General features: G+C 37.9%; 2 protein-coding genes across 4 annotated transcripts in view; one reads left to right on the top strand and one right to left on the bottom strand.

The window, feature by feature from the left end:
- The window catches only part of ENPP3 (ectonucleotide pyrophosphatase/phosphodiesterase 3), a 38929-nt gene extending 28183 nt beyond the window's left edge, over positions 1 to 10746 (bottom strand). The window contains 8 exon segments of the mRNA XM_088533863.1: positions 1281 to 1341; positions 2453 to 2578; positions 3733 to 3855; positions 6076 to 6208; positions 6976 to 7209; positions 9057 to 9295; positions 9883 to 9976; positions 10678 to 10746. Of these exon segments, the coding sequence (XP_088389989.1) occupies positions 1281 to 1341; positions 2453 to 2578; positions 3733 to 3855; positions 6076 to 6208; positions 6976 to 7209; positions 9057 to 9295; positions 9883 to 9976; positions 10678 to 10746 (1079 nt within the window).
- A 2938-nt stretch (positions 10747 to 13684) lies between these two features.
- The window catches only part of MED23 (mediator complex subunit 23), a 33091-nt gene continuing 23755 nt past the window's right edge, over positions 13685 to 23020 (top strand). The window contains exons 1-11 of one of the 3 annotated variants that reach the window (XM_088533866.1): positions 13685 to 13752; positions 15301 to 15332; positions 15453 to 15540; positions 16285 to 16409; positions 16551 to 16662; positions 17468 to 17566; positions 18154 to 18255; positions 19090 to 19159; positions 20345 to 20457; positions 21622 to 21717; positions 22327 to 22344. In XM_088533866.1, coding sequence (XP_088389992.1) covers positions 13693 to 13752; positions 15301 to 15332; positions 15453 to 15540; positions 16285 to 16409; positions 16551 to 16662; positions 17468 to 17566; positions 18154 to 18255; positions 19090 to 19159; positions 20345 to 20457; positions 21622 to 21717; positions 22327 to 22344 — 915 coding nt within the window. In that variant the 5' untranslated portion in view covers positions 13685 to 13692. Of the gene's footprint in view, positions 13753 to 15300; positions 15333 to 15452; positions 15541 to 16284; positions 16410 to 16550; positions 16663 to 17467; positions 17567 to 18153; positions 18256 to 19089; positions 19160 to 20344; positions 20458 to 21621; positions 21718 to 22326; positions 22345 to 23020 lie in introns of those variants that run through there. The other 2 variants (XM_088533864.1, XM_088533865.1) reach the window with 2 other exon arrangements.

Raw genomic sequence — 23020 nt, 5'->3', positions numbered from 1 at the left:
TAAATATTATGTAAACAATAATTTAAAAAATATATTTGTAATTTATAGGAAGGATTTGCTCCATAAACATAGAAAACTTCAGGACAGAACAACAATTCATTCAATGCAGGTACTAAAAACTGATGCTACACATTGTTTCAGGGTAATGCTGGAGTGACTTGGAGTGACTACTACACAAAATCATTGTATGTTCACATGAGGCAACAATCACCATCCTGGTTGGTTTCTCATGAACAGGGATCTTCCAAAAGCACTGAAGAAGTACACCAGCATCGAGCCCTTTAAAAACAATGTGTATAAAACAGATCCCTGATTTGAATCTGAAACTAAACACAGCTTTATATAGCAATGCTGTTTCAGAGAATGGGCACTCACCCACCAGTTTCGAAGCCTTAGACTATCAATCTGCGTTAACTCAGCAAGTTATCTGTCAACCTAAGTTAACCCAAGTCTATTTTTATATTTATGTTGGCAGATGCATGCAAGAACCTGCGAACTTTGGAAAGAGACCATACTGCTAAAGGTATCTTTGCTATAAATGAGGCTACATTGGCAGTAAAATAGACAACATAATGTTTCATATCACAGATAACAAAGCTGCACCAGAAAGGAATCCATCACACTTTGAGAACAACTTTTAAGGAGTATTTCTGCCTAGTCACTATTTATAATTTCATGATACTGCACAGACAGCAAAATATCTACCAACACCAGAACTTCAGTGTTCAGGTTTTGCAGCTCTCTGGCTGCTTTCATGGCTCCTTATGCCTCCAGTCTTTTAGAAGCTCTTTTTAGCTAATCTTTCTTTCCTGATGTAACTTCAGATTAAAAAGAAACCTGTTACTTAGACAAAGAATTGCAATCATAAATTCTAATAGTTAATAAAGCTTGCATAAGCTTTTGCAAGGTAATTGACCTAAGTTATCAGAGTTACTATGCTGATGATACAAAAAAGAACTATAAACAGTTTATGATACTTGAACATTGAATTAACTTTAAATATTTTTCCAGCTCTTTGTAAACTGCCTTCAGTCTGGATTTGAACTCCTTTATTCTCCTCTAAACATAAATGTACAACAAAACAATACAAGTTTTATAAAGCAAAGTTTATGGTAGACATAATCTATATGAAGGGAATATTTCCCAGGGCAAGAAGCTAACTCTCGATACATGTGAAATCTCATGGAGAGCTCAGCTCAGGGGGGTTTTTCAGACTATCTTTTTTTTCTTTCTTTTTTTTTTTTTTTTTTTTCTGTTAAGGCAAAATGCTTTTATCCTACCCATCTGGACACTGAGGAGTTTCAAGTGATACACATGGTTCTTCCACCCAAGGTGTTTCACCTGAAAAAGACAAAAAAAAAAAAAAAAAAAAAAAAGAGGAGTCAGAATTAAAATTTAATGTAAACAACAAAAGTTTCTTAACTGCACTTTTTAGGGATCTTCTTGATACTCCTTCAGCTTTAATACAAAATGATAGAAAAGTAGGGCTAAAAACAACTCAGTTTAGTGCAACCTATCAGCCCAAAAAATATTGAAAGGTTTAATACTTTCAAAAATAGAAACAAAACACATGTTATGCAAACAATCAGAATATAAAACAGGGGAAAACATGACTCTGAAAGTTTAGTGTAGGTTTGACCTATCTTTGAATGAAATACATTTAAACTGTGTCCTGTCCACAATGTATTATTGCCTTCTTTTTTTTGGTAGCTACTCCAGTGTATTTGGAGATGATTGGCAGGTCTCTGTTTAACATTGTTTTTCCTGTTCAATACATTTTTCATTTTTTACTGGAGCATTTTTAGTAATGAAGACTTAAATAAAATAATTGCTTTAAATCAGTACTGATGTTACATATCTCTTTCTATTTACTTTGTGCCTTTTCTCAGGAAGGAAGCAGCAGCGGTAAAGCCAGAGGTTCTGTAAAAGCAGAAAAGAACTACTACTGTCAGCAAAAGAAAAACACCTTTGGGACAACAATCTGTGATTTCACTCAGGGAGTGCCCAACATGTACAATATAGCAAATGTTTCCTTCGGCTCATAGTTTGATCTCTTTACACTATATGTTTAATATTCATAAACTGCAGATTCAATAATGAAACACAATCTGAAAATGAGTTTATAATAGAATGGATCGGAAAGTTTAAATTAGGGAAGATCATGATGGTAATATGTTCTTGGAAGTGCATGGCATTTGTAGTAGGAACCATTATTCCATCTTTTTGAAAATAAAATAAAATGTATACTGCTGCAATATTAAAATCATTGTGCCTGTCTCACATGTCACACATTTTTCTCTGGAAATTTTCTTTCCCACTAAAAAAAAACAAAAGCTTCCCTCAAAACCTATTAATTTTCTAAAACTTCATTATACAGATAAGAATCTAAGCATCGTTCCTAATCTTCACTAATTTAAATATCCACTTAATATCACATCAACTTTTAATTTACCTTTGCAAACACTTTTGTAGTCTACGCAACAGTCTTTTTTTTGCAGACAGTCATCAGAACAAGAGCAATAACTTCCAGCCAACCGTGTCTCACCACAACGGAAATTAGTGCATCTCCAAGATTGTGCTAAAAAATTATCAGAAGAAAAAATACTATAGTTCACTTGACAGAAGCTTAAGTTAATGCTTTTAAGCTGAAATGCTCCAGATAGATAAAGAAAAAATGTTCCTGTTAAACTATTATTTTCATGTCCTACTTCAGTAGTTTAGTACTTTAGTAGTTTTTATCTGAAAGGAAAACCCAACATTTCATTCAACACATAAAGCCTACTTTTGCTTCCACTGAATGGTAACACAGAAGCATGGAATAATTTTGTTTAGAAAGACATTCTCAAGCTCATCTGGCTCAATGCCAGTCACCGTTCCAGAAGAAGTGGAGAAAACCATACCTACTCCTTTAGCAAAACAGAAAAGGGAGCAAAGAGAACCTTTTTCCTGCTCTTATGTACAATGCTGAGCCGAAAACAATCTAATGGCCGAAGCAGGCAGGAAGCAACATGGATGAAGAAAACTCCAAGGAGCTGTCAAGAGGATATAAAGACTATAAAGAGGATATAAAGGAATCTGGACATGATGTAGAAACGGACATATTTCCTGGAAGAACACTGTAACCTTCTGATGCCAATAATCTCACTCTGGGGAACATCATGTACTGCACGCATTGTGAACACACCTTATGGGAAATGCTCATTATTTTTTGAAAATACAGGAAGTGGTGGCACACAGGCATGATTCGGTCCACTGGCCGAAGAAAACCGTTCCACTCACATCAATTCATAATTTTATCTTGACCAGCGAATATGCCCTGCAAATGCTCTGGTTTTCTGTGAAGGAGGCTGCTTTTACTATGTTGGGCTGTGCTCTGTTGTGTTGCATTGTGCTCTATTGGGATGTGTGAAACCCACAAAATTACTTGAATGAGCACTTTTACCTAAAAACCATGCATCTGCTTCGCCAGAATATGGTGATACCATCTGAGAAAGTCACACAAGATTTCCTGTACTGTCTAACCTTAAGCCTTCTAAAGATCTGAATGCAGCACCAACATTACTGTCCTCTTCACTCCTGAAGTTGTTATAGGACACAAGTAGTCTTTTTTCTTTTTTTTTTTTTAATGGCCTCAAGACTTTCTGTATATCTGTATAAACAAGAAAATGTATCCTTTTCCTATTACTATCATGCAGAAAATATCTCTACCAATCTTCCTGCCAGGGCACATACTTGGTTCCACGCAGGTATCTTCATAATCCCAGCAGCAGTCTTGACGCTCCTTACACCCACTGTCACACTGGCAGCCTGACAGCTCTTTCCTAAATGGCTCATTACATTTGTGTCTGCAGCTGACTGTAAAGAGAAAACAGGAAGAAAAGTTTTGGCACTCAAGCTTAGAGATAATCCTATCCTGACCAGGTCAAAATAACAAACATGAGCACAGGCTACAGAGAGAAATGTAGTTATTAATTTCTTAGATTAACATTCTCAGTCACTTTTCATTGAAGTTACTAACACACAAGTCAGGTAAAGCAGAACGAAAGTGGCAGAAAGTTATTTGGAGGTTCTTGGTTTTGTTTCCACTCTGTCAGCCAAGAGCCTCCAGTGGGACTGTTTCTTCTGCAAAACTTCTCCTGAGGATCCATGACACAGAGAAGCCACTGGGCTTGGTGTCCCATTCTGCTAGCCTGGGAGGGGAAAACTAGAGCCTCTCTTGCTCATTTCTGGGTCCAGGATGCTAAAAAGAAGAATGACTCCTGCTGCAGACACTTCCCCTAATGCATCTCTCCCACTTAATTTGCCTTACAATGTGTTTTAAACATCTGGAGGTTTGAATGTTTTGAAACAAAGAATGAAAAGGCTCCAAGTGAGGTGGAAATCAATGGGAGCAGGTGTAACTACTCAGATTTGGTGATATAATTCTACTGTAGCTCATATTGCTCATATGTAGCTCATATGGCTCATATTTTTGCAAAGCAGGTAATACCTAAAGACAAGTCATTAATACTCACTCTGTATAACTCATGTACAGCTAAAATGAACATTCTTTTAACCAGTCAAATTGCCTAGTTGCCTGGCAAGTCAACAATCCCCACCTATGATTTATTTACAGTATTTTTCAATATTATTCACAAATACAAATTACAACTGCAAAATTTACAGTATCAACAAAATGTGCACGGATTTTAGTATTTTGTAAGCTTTATCTTGAATAATCAGTGCAAATATAGGAGCCATCATGAAATTTAGTACGCTTATCTTAATTTTGCTGAACAGAATTCAGTGTATTACCACAGTGATCTCAAATGCATTCTCTAATTGTGCTCTTCATAAAAGTACAGAATCATAGGCTCCCCTCCACCTCAACACAGCCTTTCTTGCAATAATTTGAGACCCCGGGAGGCTTCCCAAAACCTTAACTCCCTTTACTCTTGATAGCCAATACTGCCCAACAAACACAATATGCACCAGAGCCTGTTGCTCACAGTCAAGGTTTCCCCTCCCACTCCATGGTGTAATACTGTGTATTGCTACTTCACCTTTCACAAATAGATCTGATGAGTAAAGAAGCAAAGAAGGTTAGTCAGTCCCTATTTAGGAGTGATCTGGAAATTTGCAGTCAGATGCACCAAAACGTTAGCATTAGATCTGGTGCCATCTTACACTTCCATTCACTTGCCGTAACTGTCACCAAGTTCTTTCAGTGAAAGTCTGTGAAGACTGAAGCTGCATATATCTATACTTTTGCATACTTGCAATACTTGTAATACAGGGTCATTAAAAAAAATCAGGTAGATTGAATGCTGCCTACTAGTCCACAGTACTGAAAGATCTCAGAAGGAATTAAGAACTGAATAACAGAGTAGCTAAACAAGTTCATCATGAGTTTGTTGGGAAAGAGACTCTGCCTAACTCCAGTATCAAATTATTACTGTCCTGATTCAAAAGGAAGTGTTTTTATTTAATTCACCAAATGATATTTTTGCCTGTTCTGATCCTATTTGGATCAGCCCTTGGCATCAGCACTCTATTTTATGTTCTCTAATTGAAAAGAAGCAAACAAACAAACAAACAAACAGAAACCCTACATTCCACCACGTAAAAGCATTATCCATTTTTTACCATAGCTTTACAGGAATTGAAGTTTTGACAGAAAACTCATAATCAGTTTTAACACTAACTGCCTGAACTGTGGCAGACACACCCAAAGTGTAAGTCTTGGGAATGGTCCAGTGGCAAGTTTTCTAAAAAGTACAAGCTTCTATAATTACAACTTATTATATAGAATAAAATAACCCCTATCTTGAATTTTCTAATAACATTATTATGATAAAATTTCTAAAGCTTTTGTGAAGTAGCTTTAACACTTTTGGAAACAAGGCATTCAGTGTTTTAGGATAACTTTCTCACATATAGACTGTGAGTGTACAGATTTTATGCAATCCAGTTTGAAAAATACATGAATCTTTAGTTTTCACAAAACTGATGGTTAAGTTATAAAGCAGCCTCTGCTGAAGGTTTTTGCTAGATCTAGCTGAAGTGAAATTTATACTGAAAGTATCATAAACATACCTTGCTCTTGGTCTCCATGTTTAAGTCCCAGTCCAAGACCTAGTCCCAGGGACATAACCACCAAAGCAACTAGCAGCACCTGTCACAGAGACACACAAAAATTTAAGATCGTAACTGTGATAAGCTGTGTTGCCTTTAATAGAAATTAATTGACTATTATCTCTATGAACATCGCCATCTTTAAAACACTGGAGACACTCTGAGCCTAAAGATAGGAGAGGCTTAAAAGTAGTAATCTTGTGAACTGGCTATAAGCCAACACCTAAATATTCTCCTTTTAATCTATGGCTAGTCCATGTAGTTATCAGGGCAGTGTTTACTGAGGAAAAGATAGGAGGAAGCAATTACTTATTCACCTGTTGTGCAAATACTTAATCTGAGTAAACAGAAGAACGTGCCTTTCTCAAATCCAAACCCTTAAATTTAGCTTCCTTTGCTTTCTAGAACCAGGCTGTGACACAAGTCATTTCCCGAACACAGCGTCCTGAAATGCCATGGGGATGTCCTAAGAGACTCATTTGCATAGAGTGAATTTCTTGATCAAATTTTCATCCACATATCATTTTCTCCTAAAGATTAACTCATTGCATTAAGGGATGTTAAAAGAAATGAGAGAGAGATACACAGCCCAGGGAGAGACCATAAGAAAAGTAAACTACATGATGTTTTTTATGGCCTGTAGACCTTATAAGCCACCCAACGGTGGGTTCCCTCTACGCCAACTGCCACAGATCACTGCAGCACAGCACGAGCATGGGGCAACAATCCAGGGAAAACAGGGCAGAGGAGTAGCCCGCAGAGAAAGAGCAGCTGACCCGCCTGCTCTGCGGTGCCGTAATGGAGCCACTTACCTGCCACAACAGCGATAAGAAGGAGCTGAGGAAACTTCGTAAAACCAACCGAACGCATGCTACTCTGCTCCTTTTGCCCGCCCTGCTCACAACAGCACCCGATGTTCTCATTTACTGCTCGCCCTGTCCTAGGACACCGTCCTCCTGCACTGTGGGAGCTGCATGTGTGCAACTCAACCACGGAGCGGCTCCACGCTGGGACTGCGGGAGAACAGGGTGGGAAGAGGGATGGAGCTGGAACACGTGAGTTGGAAGGAATTCCCGACAGCGTGAAGTCTGCAGACTGCAGGTGTGGAGGCAGCAGTTTAACCTTACGCCCAGTCAGAAAGAGCTGAGAAACAGGAGTCCCACCTGGCCAAGCCGCCTGCCACCCTTCCTCTGCAGAAGCTTTAACAGGGTGTTAATGTCACTGGAGAAGTGCTGCCGTTTCTGTCCTCCTGAATGCCAGTTCTGCCTGTCACCACAGCACGCAGTCTTTGTCTTAAACTTCACTACAGTTTATCCTCCAGTTTCCTTAAAACTTGCACGTGCAATTGAAATAAAGGAATTATACTGGATTTAACATATAGCCGTTATGGCAGCCAAACATTCCTACTACTGCACGGCATCCAGGCACTGAAGTAAAAATTAAGTCATGTATAACATATACTGATGAAGTACTACTCTTTGTTATAGCACTTCCACAAAAGCCCTCGATTTGGGGACATTCATCCGTAACTTGAAGGGACTGGTGACTTTCTGTCTGAATTCAGAACCATAGCTTCTTATTCGGGCAAAAAAAGAAAAAAAAAAGCTGTTGCTTAAGAGTATTCTCTGTCCTCTGGAGACCCTCTCATGTGATGTGAATATTCACTAAAAACATAAGTCTCCTGCTAAATTATCAGGAAAAAATAATAAAAAAAAAGTGGCCTAGGAAACACTTTATGCATGTAGCTTGTCAAAAAAAAAAAAAAGTGGATAAATGGTATAGAATACTAATAGTTGAAACATCCAGCACTGATATTACAGGCTTTTTTGTGCCAGCAAGTGTGTGAAAACTATTGGAGTTGTAAGGATGAATGTTTCAAGTTACTTAAACTTCTTACTCTTCTTTCAAGTCCTTCTTGAAAGTTGCCTCCATAATTCTGATTTTTGCTCACAGTTTCTCAAGATTTATTTTTTTTTCCTAAAGACTTAAGGAAAAATATCTGTTGTACTATATGAAATTGTTCTGATGACATAGTGATAAAAAGTCCTGCCCTAATTTTTCACAAGTCTGTTTTTAAAATTAATTTTTTAGTTTTTCCAAAATCAGTATTTTCTCTATTTCTCTAAATTCCAATTCATAGTTCCAAGACACTATTCAACATTTGTATGTGTGTATACATATGTGTGTGTGTGTGTACCTACATATATATACGCATATTTCTTTTTAAATATTTGTGAGCACAAAAATAAGCCTGAAGATGGGTACTATCTATGCAGAAGGATTTAAAAACATAACAAAAAACTACACCATTATTTCCAAGGTATGACTTTAATAGAACTGGTAAAGGCAGGAAAAAGCTGATGCCAGAAGTTGCGCTGACAAACAATCCTATTACTAGTCTTTTCCATATCTTGCTGCCTGAGTACTTTTCACTGACGCCTGAGTGTTTTTTACATACTCTGTTTTGCTGACAAATGACAACGCTCAAGACAAAAAAATAAATAAAATAAATTAAAAAACATATTAAAAAAAGAATTGGGGCTCCTTTAGCCACAGAAATAACTGGTCTTGTTTTCTTGGTTTTAAACAAATGTATAAAATAAATATTTGAAGTACTCTCTCTGTCAATTTATCACAGTGAAACAAAAGTGGAGTTCAGTGCCAGGAAAAAAAAAAAAAGAAAGAAAAAAGAAAGAAAAAGCAGCACTTTTGACAGTGTTGAAATGGCTGGACAAGCACAAGAATTTCAGAAACCTGTCAGTGAAGCTAGTGCATCTACACTGACAAACTTAAAGGGTCAGTCCCTAAACCATCCTGCCTATGTCCCATGCTATTAATAACAAAACTGGTAAGGGCTGCTGTACGGATGACAGAGGCTTAACAAGTGCCCGGAATCCCGCAAGGATAAAGGAGCAGACCAGCCCTGAGCAGCCCCTACTCACGATGCAGATGATCTTGTATTTCTGGAGCGTTTTTTTCTTGACATAGTCTCCTGGCTGTAAAGTCACCTCATCCCAGTGGCCGCTCTCCCGCATGGCGATTTCAGGGTAAGAGGGCATCTCGCCGCCGCGGTGCTCGCGCGGCTCCCGCGCCTCCTCCGCGGCTTCGGCGCCCGCTCCAGTGCGCAGCGTGCACTTTGCTCGCCGGCCTCCAGTGAGATCACAGCTTTTAAGGGATAGATCTGCAGGAGGACAGAGTATGAGGAAAATTCCTCCGCGAGGTCAAAGGCTGGAAAGCCTCTCAGAGCGCAGGGGAAACTGTGTTTAGATTGCCGCTTGCCAAATTCAAGATAAGGGCGGTATTAGATAAACTCTAACGAGAGATTAGAAATAATTGCTGCTAAGCAATGAAATGCAGAAAAGCATACATGAAACTCTTTGGTTAAAAGCTTGTCATTCAGCATGTTATTTGCAATCTTCAAAGAAAGTGTTAACGAAACAAATACCTAAGTAGATGGTTTCTTATCTCCTGCTCTCCATCATTGCCATGCCAATGTTTTGAGCACCCTTCTGATTTTTAGCCCCGGAGGATTTTTCGCCTTTTGTTTCAATCCATCCTTACAGTGTACTTCTTTGAGCACGAGTGATAGACAACCAGGGAGTGATAGATGTGTTCCATAAAAAAGTCAACACTAATTGAAGTTCACTAAAAATGGAGGAAAAAAAAAAGTTTTTGTTTAAGTAAATTTTGAAATGGCTTTGTCTTTCAATTGAGTATTAATGGGGGGGGGGGCGTTGTTTGTTATGAAAACATATTCTCATAGCCTACGGTTACCAAGTTTCACAACTTTCAACATAAATTGAGAGCAGATGTATTCACATGTTGATCTGATTCTGGACTTGAGCACCATATGAGTTGTGATCTAAAATAAATTTATAATAAGAGCAAATTTTACCTTTGAGAGCACAAATTGTCTCTGTAAGCACCTAGGAACATTTCTGTTCCTACTGCACGTAAATAAAATAATTTAGCAAATGGAACATGATTTGATGCCATGTATTTAATTTTATTGCTCTTATCTAATTAGCACTCTACTCTCGGAACATTCTTATATAAAACCTCATGAACATGACTAAGACTCTAGACTTTTCCCTGATTAAAGATTCCAGGGATCACACATGTTTAATAATACTTTCCTTTTTTCCAGCCATGCCAAAAGATAGTTCACACCAAACAAACAAACAAACAAACAAAAAAGCAATCCACAAAATAATCTTTAAGAGCAAAGAAAACAGCACACTCAGAAGAAGGGAAGAATTATGAATCATACATTGTTTTTTTTTTTTTCAGTTTCTGAATGGTTAGTTTAAGTGACCGCTCTGTGTACAGTCTAGCAACCCATACAAATAGAGGTACAAATGAACAGTTAACGTTTCCCTACAGTCTGAATGGCAGTGATCAATTCCTTGGCACACCTAGAAATAGGAAAACTATGAAGAACATGGGCAGAGCATCCCTGTCATATATTTGCTAATCTCTTAATCTTTGAGGAAACAAGGAGATACACCTAGCACAACCCTGAGTTTCAATTTTCACTATAATTACTGTTTTAAGCTACTATACATAAATGAGAGCATCTGGAAGTGTTTGAAGACCATCAGGAACTAGACGGTCCTCATATGCTCTCTTCATCTTTCCCAAATTATCTTGAAGGCCAAATTATTTTATTTCAGCAAAAATTGTGGCTTAAAAGCTTCATACATCTCACACTCCACAACAGTGGAGTACGGTATCATAAAACAGCAGATGAAATTTCCATGTTTGGTTTCTGGAACATACAACTTAACTCCCAGGAAACTATGGCAATTTTACTAAGAACCTAACCTGCACAATTTTACCTGAGAGTTATCTGCTGTTTTCATTTAATGTTTTAAGTATGTGTAGGATACAACACAGTCCTTAAAAAGAAAGTATCATCTATATAGATGTGTTCTAGCGATACTCAAACAGTTGGGTATCCTGTTTTACAGAAGATACTTAGTGAAAAACTATTTTGCATTGGTTACAATCAAAAGAAAACTCAGAAGCTTACATTTCAAATGCAGAGATCTTGGGAGTAAAAGATGAGGTGGTTTCATATCAAAAAAATGCCAAACAGCCATATCTGATGTTATGAAAAATACCAATGCGTTTTACGGTTGCTTACGGATTACTTTTCTTAATACAAAAGGTAAAATTGATAACAAAATAATGAAATTTGAGTTAAATGCCAAAAATTACGTGTTGGTTGTTGAAAAAATGAATTATCTGCAAAAAGCAATACTAAAAAGGTATTTCTTTTTCCTCACCATTCCTTTTGGTAAATAGCTTTATCTTGGACCAGTTCAAGGGCAATATTAGCCATAGGAATCTTTACATTAAAGGCCGATTCAGTAGTTGGAATGGATGAATAACTTGCTTGTTATACCTGTACAGCAATTGTATAACGTCACTTATCAGACTGTTTGTTCTTTTTTTTTAGAGTCATTTTGAAAGGTGTGTTTTCTTTTTTTGTCTCTGGATTAAGAGTGTCATTTCTTTCTCACGCACAAGTTTTTCTTCCTTGTTTGGTCAGGCTTAGGGCCTAAAGTTATCCAATAAGCACAGTTTGCCCGTGCTTGGCAGAGACACTTAAGCGTAATCTCAGTGTTTAAGATCTCTAGAGTTTCTCCTCTTTGATATTCGGTTGCCTCAAGACAGATTCCTTAGGTGTGACCTGCTGCGGTATTTCAGGGCCTCAGCCCTGTCTCAGTGACCAGATACTTGGCCAAAGACAGGAGCACATGCTAGCCAATTTCATTAACATGCGACTGGCTTAGATGGGGGGTTATTAGATAAATCACTGGTGGTGCTTTATGGAGGACAGGAGTGAGATGATCATGTGGCCTAGTTTAAAAAATCTGAGATAGTAATTGGGCCAAGTTGTTGACTCTGGTTAAGTTTAGACCAATTCTGTTTGATCAAGGTAACCCGTTACAACTGGCCTGGTGTAGCAAGTCCAGTTTACAGTTAATGTAAGCTAATGATTTCGAACCAAGATAATGTTGTATTAGGCACAAAGTTATAGCCACATTGTGGCTTGGACATATATTAGGGTTAGGTCAAGGTTTGGAGCCTAAGGCATGGTGAGAAATGGTGGTAGTCTGAGAGTGTGACCTAGTATCAAGGCAGAGCAAAGTAACAATAGTAGACTGGTAACAATGCATAGTAACAATGCATAAAACAACATCTCTTGGGCACCAGTTCGCTTATGAGTCATTTTTGGGAACAGATAATGTTTGGCACAGAATTAGAGCATAAACTGTTTTGATGTTGCTATTTTGATAAATACTGATCCAGTTAGTCCAGTGTGAGCAAGTGCTAGGACTTAAAAGTTGCGGCGACATCCAAGTGCATGTCAAGTCTCATTGTAACACCCTTTAAATAAGCACACAACGGCTACAAGAAGAGGTAGTTTTTACCAGAATAAATGTTTTTCTGTTAAAGCCAGCTGTCAACCCAATTATAAAAGTGATACAAAGAAGTGCAAATGGACCTTCAGCTAAATCCTGTGTTTCCAATAATCATTCATTACAAATATATGTAGACAAATATTATATTATTATACAGGCCTTTATTATTTGTTTCCCAACCTGGTATTTCATAGTACAGACAATAATGCACTGATTGACTCAATTCTGTATATTCCCACTGGCTATGCACCTCTGCTAGCTCCTTGATTCCTGGTACCCCTTATATCATAATTTTCTCATTTTTTTTATTTTTAAAAACTACTTATCTCAGTGCTTACATTATCTATTCTTCTAGGCCTGGTTATACAAAATATGTTTACATTTAGAACAAATAATTTATCCAATTTAGTGTGAGGCTTTCTTCTGTGGGTACATCCTGTTATTTTCTACTCAGTTCAGACCCGGACATTTTAATTTCTTGTTGCTCGAAGCCTTCAAGTACCAGCTGGGATTGGGGAACATCAGCTTGATCGTTCTGCTGTAGGCTTAAGCCTGTGTTCCAAGTTACCAACACTAGCTGAATTTGGGTTGAGTGCTGTTTCAGGAAAGCATGTTGTCCAATAGTCAAATAGCCATAGGCAGAGAGGTCAGAAAATACAATGACGGAGAGCCACAAGATTTCAAAGTTACGTTGATTTGCTGTATTTTTTTTTTAAAAAAAGAAGAAAATAGTACAAATATACATGTCTCCACTTTCAAATTAATGCATTTTCAGTTTTTTCTTTCTAACTTGTTTTTACGGGAAGGAATAATCCCGGCTAAGCACCGGCCTTGCCCTCAGCACCCGCGCCGAGGCCTGGCCCCGGGACGACGCCCGCGGCGCCCCCAACAGCCGCGCCCCCAAGGGCTGCCCCCAAAGGCCGCGCCCCCAACGGCCGCCCCCAATCGCCGCGCCCCCAACGGCCGCCCCGGCGCCGGCAGGAAGCGGCGGCGCTCGGCCCCGCCCAGGTGAGGGGTCCGTTTCCGGAGGCGGCTTGGGGCGCGGAGCTTCCGGCGCGCGGGGGGGAGGCCGCGCCGCCGTCCCGCCTGACAGGCCGCGGCCCCGGGCTCTGCCGCCCGGCCCGGCCCGGCCCGCTCGGGTAGCGCCATGGCGATCCCCATGGTGCCCATGGAGACGCAGCTGCAGAGCATCTTCGAGGAGGTGGTGGTGAGTCCGCCGCGGAGCGGAGACTTCCCCCGTCCCCGGTGGCGCTGGAGGCTGCGCGGGCCCCGGGCCGGTGCAGCGGGGAGACCGCGATTTGCAGCGTTTGCCGTGAAACGAGCGGGGTGTAAGAGGGTCTTTAGGAGCCGAGCAGGAGGATCGGGTGGGCTGAGGCGGGAGGGGCTGCTGGAACTGGCTGTAGCGGAGCAGAAATGTGCCTAGGCCTCCTAGGGAAGCCTCATAGATGATAGTGCAGCCGAAAGGTTATTTTCCATAGGTGAAAGATTATGTTTCTGCCTCGCGCTTTGTGTATGGGCTGTGTTTCTGTTCCGTATAGAAATGGGCATCGTGCAGTTTATAATATTCAGTTGTCCATGCCTGATTTTTGGCAGTCATTCAGACCTTGTTTTCAGGTGCTGTGATTTGGCAGTGACAGGTTTGTTACTATCAGTTTTTGAGCTGTGTTATTTGCTTAAAATTACTGTGTCACACCAACCGAAAAAAAAAAAAAAAAAAAGCCCCTAACTAACTTGGAGAGACTCGTGGGACTTTTCTGGTTTTGGGATTACAGTGATTGCCTTGGTCATGTAAAGTGATTAACTGATGGATCTGAATGTGACGATTGACAGTGCTGAGCACCTCTGTCTCTGGGCTTTTCTGAGGCGGTAACTGAGAAGGCAGCAAGTTGTCACTTTCACTGCTGTTACTGCCAACTTTGCAGGCAGTAATGAAACTCAGTTAAGTTTCTATGCAGACAAACAAGTATTGCATTCTCTTTTGCTTGTTGAGAAAGCTGTAAGTAGCTGAGGCAGTCAGTGCAAGGTTTTACAACTGAGAAGAATTGCTGGAAAGGAAATACACTGGAGGAAACAGCAGGTGATAAAATAATAGTGAAAATGTGTCGGTTACAGACTGCGCATCTGAGTATAGTACAAAAGGCGTTAAAGGAAAAAACACTACAGGGAACTGCTGATAAATTAGAATAATGGTGAAGAAACTTTTCTGCAAAATAGCACATAAAAATGAATGTTTATAGAAGAGGTAGACTAGGTGTTCATATGTAGGTTTTCTTGCAGCGAATGACCATGTGTTCATTAAATAGAAATTAAAAAAACAATGGATCTAAACTCAGAAGGGGAAGCAACTCTGCATAAAGATTTACATAACCTAATATTACAGATTATAACTGGGATGGAAAACTTAATAGGATTGAGATTAGGATATGATTCAGGATAGCATTCATTATTTAAGATATGAAAGAAAAGACAGAATAGAATAATTTCTTCACCATCAGAATGTAAATTATCTCCAAGTGTTCAAAAGAAAAGTATTTCAAAAGAAAAGCCTTCGTTATAGAATCCCAAAATGTTATATAAAGTGAAGTAATCTTGACTTCTGAAGAGTCAGACTTTACAAAAAGATGTATCTGTCTGAAGGCCTTCTGATAGCAGTCTGTAACTGTAGTACTTTATCATGGTGGTTTAGCACTCCCACCAAATCTTTTCTCAATGTTCTTACTCGTTTTTTTTTTTTTTTTTTTTTTTTTCCTTATAGAAAACAGAAGTAATTGAGGAAGCTTTTCCTGGGTGAGTATAATGCCAGTTTTGGGGGCATGCTGCATTTTTTTTTTTTTTGAAGAATTGTATTTTCTACATGTCTTCTTTCATTGGTGTACTGCTAATAAATAATGTTCTTATTTAAACCAGTATGTTTATGGACACTCCTGAAGATGAGAGAACCAAACTGATCAGCTGCCTGGGCGCTTTTAGACAGTTCTGGAGCAGTCTTTCCCAGGTTACCATTTAATTTGTTTTGTGTGTATTTACTTGCAGCTTGTCTAGTAGACAGACACTTAACCGACTGTATTTCCAGGCAGTCAGAATCCGATGTCATACATGGCATGAGAAAGCGTATAGAAAGACTTTGCAAGAAAAAAAGATCATTTTTTTGACTTTAATAGGAATATGTAGCTGCGTAGCAAAGGTTTGTGTACAGTGCTGATAAAAAAATGGAAATCAAGTTGTAATTTGAAATGAAAGGGTTTTTTGTTTGCTTTTTGTTTTTAGGATTTTGGTTAGAGGTGAATGTTGAAAACGGATATAGTTAATGAAAATCAATACTTATATGTAAAATTTACCTTCCAAAAATTAGATCTCTCTAGTCGTTCTTCTTGTAGTTTGAGACACTGTAATCTTCATTTCTAGCACATAGATTGTAACTGTGAAAAGGGAAGAATAATACAGAATAAATTTATCTGTGGTGGATAGTTTAAATTAAAAAAAAAAAAACTGACTCTAGAAATCAGTATTTCAGTTTGAGGTGTGACTTCAGAAGGAATTGTTTAAGATGCCCTATCAAAATAGAATCAAAAGATTTATGGAAAACTGGTTGTTAGGGAGTTGGACTCCTCATATCCTAAATCTTGAATTGTTACTCTATGTCAGCTTCCTTTCTTCATAGTAGGTCAGTATATGATGTTTTAGTGTTTGTTTCACTGCCTGCAAGTCTATTATTTTTCTCTTGCATTTTTTTTTTCAGGAATCCCATGAACAGTGTGTCCAGTGGATTGTGAGATTTATTCACAGCCAGCACAGTCCTAAAAGAATTTCTTTTCTGTATGATTGTTTAGCAATGGCAGTAGAAACTGGACTGTTGCCACCCAGGTAAGTGAAGGGGGAATTAGTCCATCTGTGGTAAATGAAACGAAATACTGGGGAGTTGTTTTATGATGACATTGTAAAAGTATTGCTGGAGACCAAGTGTTATTGCTCTTCAGTCATTCTCACATTATATCCTTCTTCTAGGATGGTTTGTGAATCTCTGATAAATTCTGATACACTTGAATGGGAAAGGACACAGTTATGGGCATTAACATTTAAATTGGTCCGGAAAATAATCGGAGGCGTAGACTACAAGGTATCTTCTTCCCACTCTTTTCTTTCTGTTAAGACACATACTTTTCTGGCTTTGTTTTTATTATTTTATGTAGGCGATTTCCAGTGCTCCAAAATCTGCTTTTTGATAATCAAAGAGGGGAAAAAAAAAAAAAAAAAGCAATGGAACCGTTCTTAATGCTTTTTCATAACTGAGCTTTACCTTAATAAACAATACCCTGTAGAGGCCTAACCTTTCCTACTCCTTTTCTCGCCTTTGTAGTGTTCCATCCCTATTTCAGTTACAAGCCAAATAACCCTAATATAGATGTATAAGTGGTATACTTGGAAAAGGAATTCTATAAAGCATTAAGGCTCATATTCTCACATCTGTGCTGCCTTTTTTGCTATTTAGCCCTGAAAGCTGGGCCTTTTGCAGACTTAAGATTGCAACAGAAGCCGTAGAAAGCCACGCGTGTGTCTCAGTGGAGCACTCCCTAGTATAGGTGCTCATGTTAAAGCAAAAAACTAACATACAACATGATACTTTGGGCAGTCTGAACTAGCCATAGTCAGCTGGCCATTGTAAGTTGGATACCTCTGGATGCACATCAGTGTTCAGCAGTTTTTGCTCTGGAGCCTTTGCAAGGTTCTGTAGAAGGTTTATCGTCATTAACACAATCTAAGTAGCAGTCTGTCTGGTGGCACTTAGAGACCTGTAGCTGATTAGAGGCACATAGCTTATTTCACTGAGAGTGAAATTGCCTAATAATTTTTATTGTGTAATTTTCTTGGCATAAATAATCTTTTCGTTTGTTTGTTTTTGTTTTGCTTTGTGTGATTTTCAGGGTGTGCGCGATCTGTTGAAAGTGATCCTGGAGAAAATCCTAACAATTCCTAACACCGTGAGCTCAGCTGTTGTACAGCAGCTTTTAGCAGCCAGAGAGGTAGCTATCTAAATTTCATACATTGCTCTAGGGGGAAAAAATGGACATAATTTCTTTTGACATTCACCAGTTGCTGATAGACTGAGATGCCCCTCTGAGAGTTGGTACAGACCAACAACGAAGGCTCATTCTTTGTGTTCCGCTAGTTCTTTTTGGTAAATGTGCTTTAATCTTATACAATAAGCAGCTTTGGGGGTTTTATGGAAGAACACTGCAGTCTTTAAAGGGTTTTCACACCGCACATTTGACTTGGTTAAGATGTGTTGTATGAAATCAGTGCTGAGAATTAACTTCTCTCCATTTTCTTAGGCAATAAAAACATGAGTTGCTTTAAATATTTGGTGACCAGACATAGAAGTATAGTTCTAGAAAGGCTTAAACAGGCTGAGGATTAAATGATGTAACTTATACTTCTGTAATCAAAAATACCTTATAATCTAATGTAATATCTGAGTACAATTTAAGAAAAAATATTCTAATTCTTGTTGATACCTATTTTTATGACACTGATTCAGACTAGTAAGGTGACTACGCTTTTGATTATTTTCTCTAAAGTGTTTTATGCTAATACATTTTTCTGTTTTTAGGTGGTAGCCTACATTTTGGAAAGAAATGCGTGTTTGTTACCTGCCTACTTTGCAGTTACAGAAATCAGGAAGCTATATCCTGAAGGAAAGCTTCCTCACTGGGTAATAATGATCTCAAATCACATAATATGGAGCTGGCTTTCACACAAAGCAAAGATATACATGATGATTTAAAAAATAACATTTTTTAAAAAGTCCTGTGCCCAGACCCTTAGTTTATAGGTTCGTTATAACTGCAGCAGCAGCTTCCTGTGTTCTTGCTTGTAATTCAGAGCATAGTTTGTACAGCTAGCCTGATTTTGAAAATTCTTGAAGAACCGAGTTGTTTTTGTTGAATAAATTTGGGAATGCGCATCATGCTTGTTTTGTGCTTCAAGACAAGAAACCACTTCAAGTTCCAGACCAGTGGTCTCTTTTTATTTGTTTAAGTTTTGTTATTTGTTTATTTGTTAAGTTCAGTGCAACAAAAACAGTTGATGTCTTCTTAAGAACATAATGCGAATTCGGGTTTGGCTTTGTATTCTGTTAAAATAACCAGGTATCTCCAAAAGATAAAAACCCGATCCTCTGGAATTAATTGGGAAAACTGTCTCTGACCACCCTTGAGCCAAGATATAGTTGAAAAATGTAGTTGTAGAATGGACTTTGTGAAATTGGTATCTAGCTAGAACTGGCATTACTGAATAGTGTGCACTGAAATAATACGGTACATTTACGAGAAACAGTTACATCGACTCTCATTTGATACAAAGTTGGAAGAGTGCTTTTTTTCTCCTCATCTTTATGGGGTTACACTTTTCCTTTTGTGGTTTTAGCCTCTGAAATAGGCAAAACAACTAGTTTCCTGCATATATGTTTTGTTAAAATGCATAAATTATTTTTGGTCATCTTATCCTGAATAAATATATGTAACTTTTTTTTCTTTTTCTCATGCAGTTGCTGGGTAATTTAGTGTCGGATTTTGTGGATACCTTCAGACCAACAGCAAGAATAAATTCCATTTGTGGTAAGAGATGGAAATGTTCATCTAAGCAAAATTATTTAGATCTTATGATCTATTCTATATCTTTCCTCTTGGCAATTTACTTTCAGACTTTTTTTGAGGGGAAAAGCCATATTGATGTTCAGAATCATTTTTGACTATTTAACTGATAGTAGACTTCTTGCTGCAAGGCAATATAGTTTCTAATCTGGCCTCTGTTTTTGTTTTTTATTGAACTAAATTTTGAACTAAGATAGGCTTAAGTACAGCGTTTTCATTTTTGAGGATTTCAAGCTAAGAGAGATCCAGTGCTATATCAGTCATGGGATCTTTTTGACTTTGCTTTTCCACTGGAGCTTTTGCATCTATGTAGCTTTATCCCTATCATTGCAGATGTCTGGGTGAGCACCACATAGCTAGGATGAGTACTGGCTGCCTTTTTCTATGAAAGAAAAGCTCCCCTTCATTTCTTATTAGAAATTTGAAGAAGTGAAGTTTGGATGTTTAAACTGTGATGTTGGCTGCTGTTTTATTTAAAAGGATGAAAATATTTTCTGTATATTTTGAAAATGAAGTTGCTTGATGAGTGCAGTATTATTTCTTAGCTCTGAATAAGGTTAATTGTAACTGAACTTCTTTAATGCAGACATTAAATGGGTAAATTCATCTGTAACGCTCCAACATATTTCATGTTTCACAAGCATGTAACTATTATTTTATTTAATAAACTATAGCTTTTGTCCGTATAATTTGGGGATTACAGATTAATTTTTATAAATCTTGTAGGTGTGAGTGGCCAGTGAAGAGCTGACTAAGGGGGAGATATAAATAAGTTTTGCTTTGTACTATGTGATAGTAATTTTGCCAATTTGAACAATAAAAGCTGTGGAAGTTGAACTGACAGCGAGAGTGAGATTCAGTTAAAAAAAAAAAAATACAACAACACTTTAATGCTTACCTGTTGGGGCACTAGGGGCTCCAGACCACCCCTGTTCAGATTGAGAAGATTAAAGATTTAATTCCTTGCTTTATAATTTATTAGATAAAAAGTTAGCTTTCTGTTGGGAAAAATAGAGCTTGAAACTCCTTTTTAAATCAGAGGAAATTTAATGAAAGCATAAAAGTAGTTGAGCCTACTTTTTAAATAAAATGTTTAAACAATAGGCCCATTTCACTGTTTTAGAATTTACAATGTTTCATTGCATGTAGGTCGCTGTAGTCTTCTCCCTGTGGTAAATAACTCGGGTGCCATGTGTAACTCATGGAAGCTGGATCCTACAACCCTTCGCTTCCCTTTGAAAGGTCTTTTACCGTATGATAAGGTATGTTTTATTAAGCTTCTTAAGTTGTATTTAGTGAATACAAAGCTTTTATATCATTAGGGGAAAATAAACTCATTTCAGTTTTGAATATCCTGTTGTTCCAATTAGGCTAACATTGAGCATTTAGGTGTTTTCTCTGCATTAGAAATGTTTTCAATCTGTATATGGAGGACCTTTAAAGCAGTGCGTGGTGTGATTGCTGGCCTGGGTGCTGAAGAGCAAGAGATTCTGTGTGTGGTTTGTGCACATGTGCTTGTAGGGGAGCAAGTGAGTGCAGAGAATGGATTGGAAATTAGACTAGGCGAGGAGACTGGGAAGGTAGTTTCTTTTTTTCTGTGCTCTTTGTTATTCTGTAGGAAAACCTACTTTGTAATTCACGTTTAAATATAATCTATTTAAAATCAAACCTTAGGAATGTGAAATAGTGATTTAGTGAAAGAATTTAAGAACCATAAAGGATCAGGACAAAAATTCGCCTTGTCTGGGATCTGATACCCAGTACTCTTGATTTCTAAGCAAGAATGTAAAGATAGTGTGTAAATATATAAAGGCATATGTGGTATTCTCAGTCTACAAGCATTTCCAGGCTGGGGTTTCTTGAGGCAGATTTTTTGTGTGTGTGTGTTTAGCAGCTCTCAGCGAATTCCTCTTCCAAACATATGTTCCTTCTCCTCTTGAGTCCACATAAACTTTTAGGATCTTCAGTGTCCCTTTGATAAGCAGTTCCACAACTCAGTACATGTTTCACAAGGAATCTGCTCCTTCTGTTTGTTTTGATTCAAATTCTGGCCTTTTTTAATCGATTAACATATCAGAAGATGCAGTGAGCAGTTAGTTCTTCCACACTTGTTTTCTCTGTGCTACTTATGTTTTCTTTATGGATCTCTCTTGTATGCATCCTCAGTTGTCTTACATGGTTCCCACTGAGTTCTTGATGGTCTTCCCCTCTACTCGGTCTTCATAAAATCTGCCAGTACTTAGCAGTGTGGTTACTTGCTCCTTTCTTTTGGGTACTGGAGAGCAAAAGGATTTTGCCACCAGACAATTCGTATCTGCAGAGATAACACGCTCATTTTTGTATTAATTCAGTTAAATGGTAGCTTTAAGCATAATGTTGAGGCAATATATGTTTGTATGTGTGCCTTTTTTATTTATTTTTTGAAGGATCTGTTTGAGCCACAGACTGCTTTGTTGAGATATGTGCTGGAACAACCGTATTCAAGGGATATGGTCTGCAATATGCTAGGTCTGAATAAGCAGGTACTGTACTGTGCTGTAACATGTGATTTAATTCTGCATAGAATCTGCACTATTCTTTTTCTCTTTTCTTTGCTATAGCTAACTAAGCAAAACAGTTTAGGTCCAGATGGTGATTTTTTTTTTATTTTATTTTTTTTAATGAAATCATATCAGGTTAATTGGACACTGTTGTTCCTATCATTTGTATATTGCTTTACCAATGTTAAATTGAAAAGTAGAGATTTAAAATATGATTTTTTTTTTTTGCATTGCTTTTTTTTCCTATAAGGCCAGCCTCAAGTATACCTTTGACAGACAGTAGGTGACTGTTATCTCAAAAAATAAGAAAATAGTTGTTGTTTATATTGTTAGCTTCCAAAACATTGTTATATGTTGCTATATTGGCATGTTGTAATACCTGAATAATGAAGAGCTGGATTTTGTGTTGGTTTTTGTTTGTTTGTTTTGTTTCTTTTTTTTTTTTTTTTTTTTTTAACTTGGAAGGGGAGGGCTTGGTCTGACTTGGGGTTCCTTGAGGCTGGCCTCATAGTCACTGTTTTGTCTTTTCTTTTTTTCTTCCTTTATTTTTGTTCTGTCCTGTCTTGTCCTGCCCATCCTCCAATGCTCTAGACCTTGAACATTGCTCAGGTATGTTCACAACCTTACTGTTGTATTGTGACTAACGATACGCTGGCCGCTTCGTAGCCACTGATTCCAGTTAGCAAATACATGTACAGTCAGGGCTTGAAATTGGCAGGGCCATTAAACAAGGGCAAATTCTCATTGCAAATCTCTTGCAATAGAAGAGATGAAAAATAAAACTGACATCAGTAGTCCTTTGATACTAACATTTTGGTTGGAATGGACTGCTACCTTTTCCCTTATCTGCCATTAGAACTTTTACCTTGCTGGAATTTTCAGACAGGGAGAGATTATTAAGATTTCTTTCTGTATGTGGGTGGAAAAACATCCCCTGCACCGATTGAAAAAGTATAAAATTGTAAATACAACCAGAAATGAAAAATGTAGAAATGAGCTTTTCTAGTGGAGTTCCGATATTATCAGGAAGCCTCTGTAACAAACTTCGCCACAAGGAATTCTAATATTCTCTAAAATAGGTTGAAAAAAAATATACAAATACCAGGGGAAAGATAGTTCCAAAATTTGACTACTTGTAACTAATTCACGGCCCGAACAAATCAACCAAGTGGGCTTTGTTTGTAATATAGGTCCTATATTTATAACTGAACCCTTCTTTTACAATAATCACTTCCACACCTGTTTTAAAAAATCATTTAAGATTTATAAAATAGCGTTACTGTTT

This window comes from Tinamus guttatus, unplaced genomic scaffold (genome assembly GCF_059628265.1).
Source record: "Tinamus guttatus ecotype Peru unplaced genomic scaffold, ASM5962826v1 Tinamus_guttatus_pri_ptg000525l, whole genome shotgun sequence".
NCBI lineage: Eukaryota > Metazoa > Chordata > Aves > Tinamiformes > Tinamidae > Tinamus > Tinamus guttatus.
The sequence above is the reverse complement of the archived record's forward strand: the minus strand, read 5'-3'. Positions and strand labels throughout refer to the sequence as shown.